We start from the raw sequence: 15218 nt of genomic DNA, 5'->3' as shown, positions 1-15218 counted from the left end.
TTATGGAAACAATATTAACTATATACATTCGCGCTTACGAAAATATTTAAATATTGATTGAATTTCATACAATCATTATTTTTAAAAATATGGGAAAGTAATCAAATATTTAACAATAAGCCTTTATTTTTTATCATGCTTATTAATGTGTAAAACTATCCTGGGAACGGTTCAAAAATAACTTTTAACTAATGAAGGAACCGGGACAATACAAAACATAAATTCCCAAGTATGAATCTGAACGCAGTAAAATTGCGAAATTTTTTTTTGTAGCGATTCAGTTTCTTTCGTGTAAATGTACAAATATCTGTGATGTTACATGATAGTTTCAGTTCCATTTACAAAAAAAAGTCACAGTGTAGCTTGACCCGCTTGAAGATAATCGAGGAGGTGATTTATATTAAGGTGGTTAAGTTACTAAACGACACGAATGTTAATAACTTTCACTTAACGTGACACGATTTGTGAAAAGTCGCTTAGTTATATAATTCTGAACGAATTCACGAGATGAAGACCGACGTAATATCTCACTCAAGCTTATCAAAAGTCGCAAAACTAACTTTCGGGATATCCGTGTGTTCTGCCTGGCACTTGGTTGTAGTTTCTTGTTCATAAAATTGCTTTAAGATGAAGACGAATTTATATGAGTGTATATATATGAGAGCTTTTATTTTATTTCAAACACCGATTTTCTATAAAGAAAGACATATTCACATACCATTATCATGTTCCTACCAAAGGTTCAGCAGGGTCTTACTTATTTTTCTACACAATCGCCAAAACGATCGGGGCATTTGTCATATCGTGACACAAGCTTCTAGATGCCTTCTTCGAAGGAGTTGGCCGCCAGTGAATGGAGATACAGGGCCAGCGCCTAGGTTTCCCCTCTCCCTCACGACGCTGCTGTGAGGCGGGTGGACTAATCGCACGGAGCGTTGGCTCCCGCGTCAAGAATGATGGCAAGATTTTCGAATAGTGGGGCAGAATATAATATATCCTATACATATGTATACATATCATATATATATATATATATATATATATATATTTATTAAGCGCATCACTGACTCACTGGCTCCGTAACGCCAAAGAGAGATGTATATCTTAGTGACAGGGGTATCATGAGGTACAAATATTACCCTACCCCATAGAGATGAGTATATAATAGAAAATGGAAGTGTAACAATAGTCACATTTTAAATACATCTACATGAGTGGAACGAGCATTTTTTATAAATTAATTTGTTTGTTGTATACATCATTTTTCAATGTGTGCCCTAGATTTCTTACGAATAACTATACTTATAGTTACTTTAAAAAATGCTTATATCTCAGAAAATTTAGGTCTAATATAAAAAGGTGAAAATTTTTCACGTTTAAAAAACCCAACTTCGCGCCACTGGGAATCTTTTTTATGATATTTTGAAATTTTTATTTATGCCCTTCCGAAAATCTTTCTTATTATTTTTTAATATGTTCATATTTTTGAAGAGTACAGTTTTATTTAAAATAAACTATGGAATTTTTGTTATATGATATATAGTATATGATTGTATGCCCGAAAGTATTTTTGGCAGATTTTCTTTTTTTGTAGTTATGCTCTTTTAATGTTTTATATTATGTTCTTCTTTTGTAGTAACTACATTTCTTGCTGCTAAAATTATCAGTAAAAAACCACAGATGCACTTTATATATAATTGTTGTCAAATAATGTTTTATCATTTAATATATAGCTCAGTATTAAGAAGATATTGAATATTTGATAAATATTTCGTGTATATTAGAGTTTTTGTTGACTACATAAATAATATTCTTCTTATGGATCTAAATCGGCAAGAACCAAAATCATTGCTGCTTTACTTTATGTAAAAACTTCGAATATATCAACCAATATTTTACATTTGGTACCATTAGTAAAATGGGAGCAATAAAATACATCAATATTAATTTTCTAATTGACTGCTACATCTGGTCTGCTTTGTAGGTCTGGAGTGTGAAAGTCGAATGAAAAGAAGAGAAGGTATCTGTGGTGACACTTCTGTGGTAAACGAAGTGAAGTTCAAATGAGATAAAATCGAAAATGAAGTCACGAGAGAACACTTTCTTATTTTATCATCAAATGAAAGCGAAAGAACATTTAAGAAAATTAAATTATCCATGAAGTATTTGCAAAAAGAAAACTGTTTGAAGATGGATGATGAAGTTTAAGAGGGCTGAATAAACGGAGTGAAATAGTTATGGAAAAAAAATTTTTTGGTAAAAATAATTTTAGGGATGTGCATGAATTTATACTGTGTTTCAGAAGTTGATTTTTCATTTTTTCCTTTCCGTTTTCCGTAAAACGTGCGCGAACTCCAAACTTGCGGTCCCCGACTTGATCTGCAGGAAATATTTTGTAACTTCACAATTCACAAGAGATTTAACCCTCTTGACAAAGTTCTGGCATTGGTAATTCTGTTTGGATTCGTTTATACCCGTTATTTTTATTCCCCTAACCTAATTAAAAAACAAAGTGTGTTTAGGAGGGTCCGGATTAGGGAGGAGACTAAATGCGTCTCAGGTCGAAGACTATACGCTTTACTCATGCTGGATTTAAGCCATGCAGGAGAGGAGCATTCATCATATGTTAGGGTATTGGCCAGCCATGTCAGCGATTGGCGCCATGACTAACTCCCCTCACTTCTTAACTCTAGACTAAAAACTATGTAAGTTGTTCCCAGGTAAAATCTGCATATACGCAGGGCAAACCCTGGGTACTTACATGCGGGATGCAAAATTACATGCATTCACTTCAAGCAGGTTGGTTACGGGAAGCGGAGGGGTGTTTCTGGAAGAAGAGTTGGCCAGAGTAGACGGGAGTCTACCATGCGGGGTTTGGGCACTTGGAATTTATGTCCGCATTGGGTTTTTCGGGCGATGGATGCCAGTTTGTTTGGATTATATACCACAAATCTTTACATTTGTCCAGTACACAAACATCAGAAAAACTGTAATAAAATGATCAATCGAATATCACACAACTTGTTAACTACACATAATAAGTCCAGGGAGCCAACATGTAGTTATACGCCGAGTTTGGCTGGGGCGAAAAGCCAAACAACTTACAATACAATTGTTTGGGTTGTATTTAACATTAAGTGCCATCTATCGCCTATGGAGGAAACTTTCCGAGTCCATTAACCATGGTATGAGCATTTATAGCAGTTTTGTAATAATACAAAATTTTGACCCATGTTTTCTGTAAAACTGCAAGAAAAGTAATAGTAGTTTTAGTACCAAAAAAAATTTCTATGTGGGTTATGGATTTTTTAGCATGTTGACATAGATTTACGCTGGCTACAACTCCCAGGCTCGCAAGTTTGCAAGCGTCGATAACGAGTCGCGTGAGAAATGGTGGTCGATAGAGTCGACCCCTACACGTGTTTAGCATGCACCTTCGCCGTTGTTAGCGACACGCGCAATTAGCGTGCAGAATAATGACGTGTATGTATATAGACCAGACGGTCTCATGTGGCAACGTAATATAGGCCTTAAGCAAAGAGCGTTGATCGATTCACGACGCAGGGCTATTTGGGTTTATTTTCAAACGCGTTACACATTCAAATAGGCAACAATTTGAAACCGGAACACTTCGAAAACGTATACTTGTTAGAGCAACGGAAATTTCAAAGAATGCCATAATTCTATATTTAAAAACCGTGCAATTTTTTTCGTTATGTTAAACTTGCAGTTTCCCTAAGCTGCTGGCGCCATATATTTTTAAAGAAATGGTCATTAATTAATGACTCGGGTGAAACGATTATGTATTATTTGCACTGAAATTATTATTTTTAGATTAAAATTTATTTAAAGTTATTATTTTTTTATGTTAAAATTTTACGTACGGCATGTGGTAGAAGATATTTCGTTTTTATGGAACGGAAATGCGTAACCAAGGTGCTGCGTCTGCGTGGAAGACTCAGAAATATTGACAAAATGGCGGACTCGCGTGATTCATCCGTATGTGTGTATTTTATATATATATATATATGTATATTCTAGTGTCAGCTATTTGGAAAATGCGTGTTATTTATTTTCGTATGTGTGGCGATTAATTTATATTTATTGCGTGTTGAAGTTAGGTACCAAATTTGTTTAACTAGTTATCGTGTGTTGTTAACAACGATGCTTTTTTACGTGTATTACCAAGATTTACGAGATAAAATGCATATAAACATTTTCTTCCTTTATTCTGTTTTTAATTTTATGTTTGTATTTTGAATTCTATGATATTAATTGACATGTATTTATTACTTATTTCTTACTTACTTGTCAATTGTTTGCATGAAAACGTCTGTGGTTTCTATATTGATGCTAATTTTAACGATATTTATTTTCCCCACGACCATGGTGGTATGTTTAAGTAGATTGTCGCACGGAATTTAATACCAGACACTTGCTTACACCGTGCGAGCGAAATGCATCGTAACTGTTCCCGAAACCACCCGAGACGCATTAAATGCACCGAATTTGAGAAACATTTTAGGAAATAAATGAAGATTAACCTAATCTGTGTTAGGTTGGGTTGGTTTTGGTTCGGTTATTACCATACCGTTAAACAGGAATATATTAATGTTTTAAAAAGGGGAAAGTTTTTTCACCGTTTTTCTCTAAAATTAATAATTTTCGTATATCACGCTAGGCATAATTTTTAAGAATTCTACGTTAAATTTCGTCTCCGAGTTTCATTTCTTAAGTTTATTTGTACAAGTTTGTTTACACATTACCGGCGAATACTGAAAGACTCACCCACAATTTTTTTTGCATACGTTTTCTATACTATGCTGCTATATATTTTCACATATTTTTTTAAACAACTTACAAAATACAATACCTTATTCAAAATAAAGTTTTTCACGCCAATTTTTTTGGCAAACTTGTTTTGTTGTTGCAAATACGTGACTGACTAAGTTTTCACTTTTTTTTATGAAAGTCTATAATAAATCATTTGGTTAAATTTTAATATAATCTGACTGCTATATAAACCAAGTAAAAATACGAAGTCGTGGAATTATAAATTTACGTATCCTAAAACGTCTCGTTCTGAAGCCTTCTGTAGTTTTAATTACGAGAGAGAGTTTCAATTATCTTTTGTATTTTTTGTTGAGGTTAAATTTACTTTTCTGAAAAAAAACTCATCTGTAAACAATGAAACGTGAAATCAAACAGAAATGATAATTAATTTTTGTTTGAAAACGTAATTTCGCAAACCTATCGCCAGAATCGTGCTTCGACGGATATTAAGGTGTTTTTTTTTTTTTTTAAATCGTTTAAGTTGACAAAGATAAATCTTTTGACGTCACCGAAACGTAGTTATATATTCGTCGATGAAGTAATTTCTTTATTTATTATTCACTGGACAATGTTTTCCCTGTATATTCGTTTCACGTGAGCATATAGAAGTTGTGCACGCACGAATATAAAACGTTCAAACATTTAAACATATATATATATTTGATGCTAACAAATAATTCGGCGTTGTCCTACACAGTCACATGCCGACCACTTATTTTAGAAATTTTCACTTATTAATTAGTTGTGGTTTGGTTTTTTTATTTTTAATATTTATAATCTAGAATTACTCCGATTTTTTCAGAGTTTAAAATAAAATCTAAAATCTAGCTACGGTCATTCAAAATTGAGATTTTGCGTTATGAGCTGGACCTATTGAATCGATTTCGATTCCTAACCCACAAGAAAAAAAAAGGTTCTTTCCTGGTCAAAGTCCTATTTAATAATTTGGCAGAATTGGACGTGACTTGAAACAATGCTTATTCTGCGGCCAGAGTGCCAGGGCCAGACTGCCCCGATAGTCGCGAGGTCAACATCGCTAAGGTGTAGAGGGCAACATCGCTATGGAGTAGAGAACAAAATCGCTATGGTGTAGAGGGCAACATCGCTATGGTGTAGAGGGCAACATTGCTATGGTGTAGAGGACAACATCGCTATGGTGTAGTGGACAACATCGCTATGGTGTAGAGGGCAACATCGCTATAGTGTAGAGGGCAACATCGCTATGGTGTAGAGGGCAACATCGCTATAGTGTAGAGGGCAACATCGCTATGGTGTAGAGGGCAACATCGCTATGGTGTAGAGGGCAACATCGCTATGGAGTAGAGGACAACATCGCTATGGTGTAGAGGGCAACATCGCTATGGTGTAGAGGACAACATCGCTATGGTGTAGAGGGCAACATCACTATGGTGTAGAGGGCAACATCGCTATGGAGTAGAGGACAAAATCGCTATGGTGTAGAGGGCAACATCGCTATGGTGTAGAGGACAACATCGCTATGGAGTAGAGAACTAAATCGCTATGGTGTAGAGGGCAACATCGCTATGGTGTAGAGGGCAACATTGCTATGGTGTAGAGGACAACATCGCTATGGTGTGGAGGGCAACATCGCTATGGTGTAGAAAGCAACATCGCTATGGTGTAGAGGGCAACATCGCTATGGTGTAGAGGACAACATCGCTATGGTGTAGAGGGCAACATCGCTATGGTGTAGAGGGCAACATCGCTATGGTGTAGAGGGCACCATCGCTATGGTGTAGAGGGCACCATCACTATGGTGTAGAGGGCAACATCGCTATGGTGTAGAGGGCAACATCGCTATGGTGTAGAGGGCAACATCGCTATGGTGTAGAGGACAACATCGCTATGGTGTAGAGGGCAACATCGCTATGGTGTAGAGGGCAACATCGCTATGGAGTAGAGGACAAAATCGCTATGGTGTAGAGGGCAACATCGCTATGGTGTAGAGGGCAACATCGCTATAGTGTAGAGGGCAATATCGCTATGGTGTAGAGGGCAACATCGCTATGGTGTAGAGGGCAACATCGCTATGGAGTAGAGGGCAACATCACTATGGTGTAGAGGGCAACATCGCTATGGAGTAGAGGACAACATCGCTATGGTGTAGAGGGCAACATCACTATGGTGTAGAGGGCAACATCGCTATGGAGTAGAGGACAAAATCGCTATGGTGTAGAGGGCACCATCGCAATGGTGTAGAGGGCAACATCGCTATAGTGTAGAGGGCAACATCGCTATGGTGTAGAGGGCAACATCGCTATGGTGTAGAGGGCAACATCGCTATGGAGTAGAGGGCAACATCGCTATGGTGTAGAGGACAACATCGCTATGGTGTAGAGGGCAACATCACTATGGTGTAGAGGGCAACATCGCTATGGAGTAGAGGACAAAATCGCTATGGTGTAGAGGGCAACATCGCTATGGTGTAGAGGACAACATCGCTATGGAGTAGAGGACAAAATCGCTATGGTGTAGAGGGCAACATCGCTATGGTGTAGAGGGCAACATCGCTATGGTGTGGAGGACAACATCGCTATGGTGTGGAGGGCAACATCGCTATGGTGTAGAAAGCAACATCGCTATGGTGTAGAGGGCAACATCGCTATGGTGTAGAGGGCAACATCGCTATGGTGTAGAGGACAACATCGCTATGGTGTAGAGGGCAACATCGCTATGGTGTAGAGGGCACCATCGCAATGGTGTAGAGGGCACCATCGCAATGGTGTAGAGGGCAACATCGCTATGGTGTAGAGGACAACATCGCTATGGTGTAGAGAGCAACATCGCTATGGTGTAGAGGGCAACATCGCTATGGTGTAGAGGGCAACATCGCTATGGTGTAGAGGACAACATCGCTATGGTGTAGAGGGCAACATCGCTATGGTGTAGAGGGCAACATCGCTATGGTGTAGAGGGCAACATCGCTATGGTGTAGAGGACAACATCGCTATGGTGTAGAGGACAACATCGCTATGGTGTAGAGGGCAACATCGCTATGGTGTAGAGGGCAACATCGCTATGGTGTAGAGGGCAACATCGCTATGGTGTAGAGGGCAACATCGCTATGGTGTATAGGGCAACATCGCTATGGTGTAGAGGGCAACATCGCTATGGTGTAGCGGGCAACATCGCTATGGTGTAGAGGACAACATCGATATGGTGTAGAGGACAACATCGCTATGGTGTAGAGAGCAACATCGCTATGGTGTAGAGGGCAACATCGCTATGGTGTAGAGGGCAACATCGCTATGGACTAGAGGGCAACATTGCTATGGTGGTCAGCTCACTTTAATTCTAGCCCGTAGGCGAGGTAGTGGCAGGCTGGATTGTTCAGTTATTGTATATCCGGTTCACTTTACTATGATTTAAAAAAGCTATGCTGCAGGGAGACATCAATTAAAATATTTAAAGAATGTGCCTATTTTCGAAAAATGTGTTTTACGTAGTTACAATATTTTCGACGTATTTAATAAATTATTTTTTGGCTATATTTTTACAAGTAAGATTTTTTTTTCTGTGCAGACTTAGATTAATAAATATTACATTGCTAACAACGATATTTAATGTTTTATTAGTCTTAATAGTAACCAATACATGAAAAGTCATTAAGAAAAGTTTATTTTTTATTTAAAAAATAATATTTCTAAATAAATAATAAAGAAAAGCCTTTTAATATAAAAACAATTACCACAAACCAATATATGGAATTAATTTTGTTCACTATTTCTGTGGGAATACCTTGGCTTCATAACAGTGTCTGCTGACAACTTATCCGATGTATAGACAAACAAAAAATGGCTAGTAAACCTAAAGATATTCTATGGATATATTCTTTTAGGGGGCTGCTATTTGGTCGTCACTGCTTTAAACAGTCATTGTCATTCACGTTTTACATTTTCCGCTAACGGTGTTCCCACTTTGATTCTTGGAAAGATTCTTACAACGAGAAAGATTCAATTAAAACAAATTCTTGTTTATGCGCCATTGCTGATTCGCCCTGGTTTTCCAACCAAGAAACCGGAAAACAAAGAAAAAACACACAAGCACGCACAAACACACGGAGAGAACAAGCAAACATCAGCTGACGTAAATTGTTTACGTGCCTTGACAGCAGAAAGAATTCCGTGGATGAGTTTTCTGTCTTTTTATCTGTATTTTTCTGTTCTTGTTGCAACTGTCTCTTAGTTGTCAGCCCGTTGTGTTCTTCGGGAGTATAGCTGTTTGTTTTTTTCGACTAAATTTCTTACTCTGAATTCTCTGTGCTGTCTAGGCATGTATCTTACTTTTGACATAAACTGATATTGGCTTTTTCTCTTTGTGTTTATGTACCTATCTTTGTTGTCCATTATGGAGGTTTCTCTATGATAACCGGTGAAAATCAGAATTGTCGTAAGTACCTGAAATTATTTTTTAATCAGCATTCCCACATTATTACTCTAGTCAATTTCCCTGAGTTTTCCCTCCCCAACCAAATTTTTTTCCCCTTTCACATTAATAAATCTTGTAAGATAACATTAATGTATTGAACTACAGACACCCATCGAAACACGTGACATGTCAATTCGGCCATAAAATATTTTATTCCCGAACATGTAGTTTTTAATTTTTATCGTTTATCAATGTCATGCATACATACCCGATCAAACATTGAAACAATACCTTATTGTGTTTCAAATAATCAAATCAATACCATGTTCATTCATTGATTGTTTTTCTTGCGTTTAGTGAATTTTGAAAACACGTGGGACATTTTAACGCCACGCGAATTGTTGTAATTTAAAAAAAAAACTAAGTCATAAGATACTAAGGAACACTTATACACTTAAAAAGATTCACTTATCCAGTTTGTTAAACACTTTTTTTTTGTTTTCCATTTTTTTAAAGGTTTTGAAGTCCTTTTTTCAATTCCCTGAATTTTTCCTGTTTTTCAGTTGTTTTTTTTCTCTCTGTCTACGAGGAACCCAGTCATAAGAAGCAGCCAAAGTTAGTTTACGTATCTAATATAAAGTATTTCATTTTCTGCATTTTCTGTCAACCTTTCAAATTATTCGTTTTCTATAAAAATATAAATAAAAAATCTGATATAATTAGAGACCATTCATCAAACGTGGCCCAAGAAACCACCCAGGGGGGGGGGGGGTTGGGGGGGGGGGTGGCGATGGCCTTTCCCAAGCCCGAATTTTACTTCATTTTTTGGGTAGTTTATTTATGTTAACCTATTCAGTTACACGTCATCAATTCCTACTTTTTCATATTTTAACTAAACAATTTTTTGAATATATTATTTAGTAATAATCTTAAGCTATATTATTATTGTATTATTAATTCTCATCATATTATAATATATACAATTACAAAAAAAAAATTATTTCACAGCTATTAAGTATCTAGAATGTACACCATGACCCACACATTAAAAGTTTGATATTAGACTCCATGTAACATTGAGAATATAAATTGTCCATTTCAGTGTACACTGTAGATTTTTTTTTTTTTTGCAAATGGAACAGAAATATTAATGTAAAATTACATGCATTTGTAAATATGTACATTTAAATGAAAATAACTGTATCGCTACAAAATAGTTTTCTCAGTAATACCGGGTTCGTCGATTCTTACCCGGGACATTAATGCTTTGTGTTGTCCCAGTTCCTCCAGTACGTAGTTAAAATTTCCGGTATTAGGCTAACTGCGCCAATTAACAAGCATGATGTAACAAAATAAAACCCAATTACTGAATATTCGATTCTTTTCCTTTGTTTGAAAAAAAATATATATATGCTTGAATGACACATAAATTAAAAAAAAAAAAGTTATGCGTCAATTTTCGTAAGAAATACTCAGTATAATCTCGAAGAAGGAAAAAAGGTATTTAATATATGCTTTGTGTTGCACAAAATTTACAATATTTTTTTTTTGACAACTGGTTTCCGAAGGAATATTTTTTTGTAAAAGCAACGTAAGTTCGCAGACACAGAGAAAAAGGTTTGTTTTAATCAAACAAATATTTGTTTATAAATGGCGAAACAAACAATTTACTTGCTGCAACAAAATATTTTGTTAGCTTAACCAAACATGGTAATTAACAAAACTTGATTTGTTACACCTAACCAAATATACAGTTTAGTTGACAAAATAATTTTTGTTGAGTGAACATAATCTTTCCCTACTACAAAAATATTTGTTTGAATTAACAAAAAATATATTTATTTCGCCATTATACAAACAAATATTTTGTTTAGGGCGAACAAACCTTTCTCTCAGTGGATACAGCAAGATTCAGTGTCCGACAGTATCCGAGGCTCGGTGTACGACAGCCCTTCCCGTGTGGTCAAGTCATATCTGAGAGGGGGGGTTCGTCGGGGTTTTGTTCGCCGACTCAAAGAGCCACTCGTCGTCGGCGGCCACTCACCGGGGTCGTCGTCGCTGTCCCAGTCGGCCGACGCGCCGGCCACGGACAGCAGCGCCACGACGGCGGCGAAGAGGAGACCCGCGGGCGTCCCCATGGCTCCCGGCAGCCCGCGCGACGACTCTTCAGAGACGACGACGGGGGGTGGGGAAGGAGTTGTGTTTTGGGGAACCTCCGGTCGCCGCAGAACACGTCAGCTGCCCGTCCGCCGCATTGGCCTAGACCCTGCGGTAGCGATCGAGCACCCGGGGAACCGTCGGAGACAACGGCGAAGACGTAGCCAAGATTCGTTGCGTCGGCGTCGCGACGACCAGCCCTCCGGCGCTGAAGCGCGACTCGGACGAGCGCCGGGACGCTACTGCCGCGCAGGTGTCGGCGTCACCTCCTCCTCCCCCCTTCTTCCCCTTCTCCTCCTCTACCCCCCACCACCAACTCCTCTCCGCTCGGCCGGCGTCGGCCCTTATTCGGCAACCCTCGGTTCCGACGGCTTCGCCCCGGCAAAGACACACCAGGAGAGCGCGAGGAAGGAAGTTATGAATAAGGAAAGAGACGGATCATCACTTGGTGTCTATTTTTTTTTTTAATTCTTCTTTTAAAACAATGATGAATATAACAAAACACTTTAATTTAATAAGCACAAAATATTTTTGATAAAAATTCAAAAATTTTAATATTGTTGAAAATTATAATTTCTGATATGTATATGAAATGATTTTAAAAAAAAATTGGTTTTCTGTAATCGTCGGTTTACGGACGATAGTTTAAAGTGACAACGTCATAACAAAACATTGATGAAATGATTGCATATACTTTTATGAATAAAATTGAATCATTTTTATTGAATTATCACTATTTTGTATGGATACAAAGAAGGAGTGAAATGAAATCTACAATTTAATTGATAAATTTACTTTTATTTGCACTCATTAATTCAAATATGTTAATTACTTTAACGAAGAGATTATTTTAACTGTAACTTTTATACATGTTTGCGATTTTTTTATTCTTCCAATCTGTGTTATTCTGTTAAGGATAGGACGATGATAGGAAAATTAGGAAACGAATGGAGTGTTTCAAGTTTAAAGTGCCTCGAAAAAGTCAAATCGATGGTTTTTTCCCAATCGAGTGGAAGAGAGATAGATGGCGGCGCAAGCGTACAATGAGCGTAACGGGACACAGCGTAACGGGACAATCGGTGTGACGGGACAATATGTGTAACGGGACAATGTGCGTAACGGGACAATATGCGTAACGAGACACTTTTTCGTGCGTGCAGCCGGCGTTCATCGATATATTAGACGTCACGTCAAAATACGGTGCATCATTTTATTACGAACAAAGTAATAAGCTCACATCGACTTTGAAATAATAACCTTGCAAATACTCTCCTTGGCTAAAGATGCGCTCTCTGCTGGACTTTCAAGAGCGTCAAGCATGCGACACAGGTTGGAGACGGATCACGTAAGCGGAGACGGCGTATCTACAACGGCATGCATGAGGCTGCCAACCTATACGGATCTAGTTCTTCTGTTTACATTACTCCGTGCTACTAATAGAACACGAGTATCCGTGTATTTTTTTATTTTTTGCTTTAAAAAAATTAAACCACAATAACACCTAGTGTTACATCATTACTAGACCTGCAAAATTCGCGGTTTCGATGGCCTTCAGGGTAGACTGCACATACCCCTGTACACTCGGGCAAATAACGCAAGTTCATTGGCTGCCGACTTGTAAGTCGTCTCAGCTGGTTTGTCTGTGATTCGATCCTTCTTTTGTTGAGGGTTTAATAGTGGTTGAGATTCGTCCAGATGAACAGTAAGCCAATAGCAAAATTATCTAAGAGGTATATGTGTTTGAATTCTAGCCTATCACCGAATGAATCCGCGAATTTTGCAGGTCTCTATAATAATTACGTTGTGGTTTAATTTTTATGGTAAATGCAAATCCCGGCTGTTTTTCATTTCCGTATCTCGAATAATTTTTGTTTTCTTCCCTATAGCTGGGCGTCAGGCACCGAACTGGAGTGCAGTCTTCTCGTTGGTTAAGAGTCTCTATGGGACACCAAACGTTGACGCTATAATTTCATGCTGGAATATTAAATATAAAGGATCCCTCAATAATGTGTTTGGAATAATTCATACATGAAAACGTACGCGAAAAAAACCGTTTTGAGACTTTTACACTATAAAAAAAAATTAAACGTTAAACACAAAACCTTAAAACGAAACTAGTACGGTCAAGAGCAATGGCTCTTAAATGGTATTCCTAATCAGACACTTTTGATAAACGTTGAGCAGTTTGTAAATGCTGCGTTAACACCACGGAATTCTGGAAGCCGTTCCACGGTGCAGTCAGGTGGCACACATTAACAAGGTTTTTAAAGATTTTATTACTGAAGTGTACTCTAATATTAATTACTTTTAAAGGCATCATATTGCTGTGCCTAACACGCCAGCCTCTTGATTTACTGAAATCTGTAAACCATGTCGTAAGTTTGACTACTGAAATCTGTAGTCTACACTTACCTGGAGAGATCCAAGAAGATCGAAACATGGATGCTTACATTTCAGAACCTTAAGCAGCTTCAGGTAAGTGTAGACTACAGATTTCAGTAGTCAAACTTACGACATGGTTTACAGATTTCAGTAAATCAAGAAGCTGGCGTGTTAGGCACAGCAATGTGATGCCTTTAATCATACCGCCAGAGAGTTGCATCTTAATATTAATTACTCCTGTAAGCTTAATTAGAAGCACTTGAGAGACTTGCAATACACCTTTATCTTCATTCCCCCGCCGCGTAATGTCATGGTTGCCGCTAAAATTTCATGGCTGCCCCATGCGCGACGAGAAGACTGCGGGCTTGCGCCTAGAGGCGACGCCGCGCTCGAAGCACCAGCGAGCGTCGCACTTAATGACCAACAACGCCGAGCACGCCCGTGGCTATGCGCGGGCCCCTGAAGCGCAACTTACCGGCGGCATCGAGCCGCGCTAATGTGCGCGGATTTCATCAGCGCGCGCTTAATACCGTTCGACGTGTGGTCGCCCGCTGAAGCACTGGCCCTTCGCGGGGTTGTGGGGGGGGGGGGGAGGGGGGACACCGTTAAGTCCTTTCGAGCGTCAGCGCTCGCTCGCGAACTGCGCAATCCTCTCTCGCCATGGACGCAGCGGCCACGCCTCTGGACGGTATAACGTGACCGCGCTGCTCTTATAGCGCGTCTCGTCTTTAGATTGCAGTGTGCATTTAAATTGGCGTTTACACACACACACACTCTCTCTCTCTTCTCTTTCTCTGACTCTCTTCTCTCTTTATTTCTCTCTCTCTTTTTCTCTCTATCTCATTCTCTCCAACGCACGATTCCTGCCGTTAGCTCTCTTCTTGTTTCGCCGTGCACTCTTTGCCTGATGCACGCCGAAACGCGCTAAAGTTTGACACAGCTTTTTTTTTAAATATAATTAAAATTTATTTTTAATTCTTTTAGAAGAATTGTATTTGGTAATGTAATATGTTTGGAATGAGAATCGTGCGCGGAATTTGCATTTTCCCCTGTTATATTTCATCAAGAGCATCATCTGATAATTTCCATTTTTTTTTCTGTTTCTAGGAAAATGTAACTGAAAGACGCCATATTGGATTCAAGCCGTTTTAGTTTATATCAATTTTAAGAAGTTTGGCTCTTTTCAGCATTGCACATACTTTCATGGAATGCCTTGTTATTTATGGTGACTGACAGTTAAACATAGTTTCTCCTGTGAAATAATAATTTGTGTTTAGCATTTCATTAGTTATTTTTTTTTTTTTAGAATGACTACAACTGCAATAACACTGTCAGTAGAAACTATTTTATTGTCTTAGGAAAAAATATGACGTATTGTAATTTTAAAAAAAAGTGTTAACTTGTTCCGATTAAGATGGTATACCAAATAACATATTTTTAATCTAACAACCCTGGTA

The 15218-nt window shown here is 38.2% G+C and overlaps 1 protein-coding gene across 2 annotated transcripts in view; it reads right to left on the bottom strand.

Moving 5' to 3' along the window:
- LOC134536885 (synaptogenesis protein syg-2-like) overlaps positions 1–11600 on the bottom strand; it is a 300861-nt gene extending 289261 nt beyond the window's left edge. For both annotated transcript variants that reach the window (XM_063376944.1, XM_063376945.1), the window contains exon 1: positions 11267–11600. In XM_063376944.1, coding sequence (XP_063233014.1) covers positions 11267–11360 — 94 coding nt within the window. In that variant the 5' untranslated portion in view covers positions 11361–11600. The remainder of the gene's footprint in view (positions 1–11266) is intronic.
- Between the last annotated feature and the right edge of the window lie 3618 nt (positions 11601–15218).

This window comes from Bacillus rossius, chromosome 11 (assembly GCF_032445375.1).
Source record: "Bacillus rossius redtenbacheri isolate Brsri chromosome 11, Brsri_v3, whole genome shotgun sequence".
Classification (NCBI taxonomy): Eukaryota; Metazoa; Arthropoda; class Insecta; order Phasmatodea; family Bacillidae; genus Bacillus; species Bacillus rossius.
The sequence above is the reverse complement of the archived record's forward strand: the minus strand, read 5'-3'. Positions and strand labels throughout refer to the sequence as shown.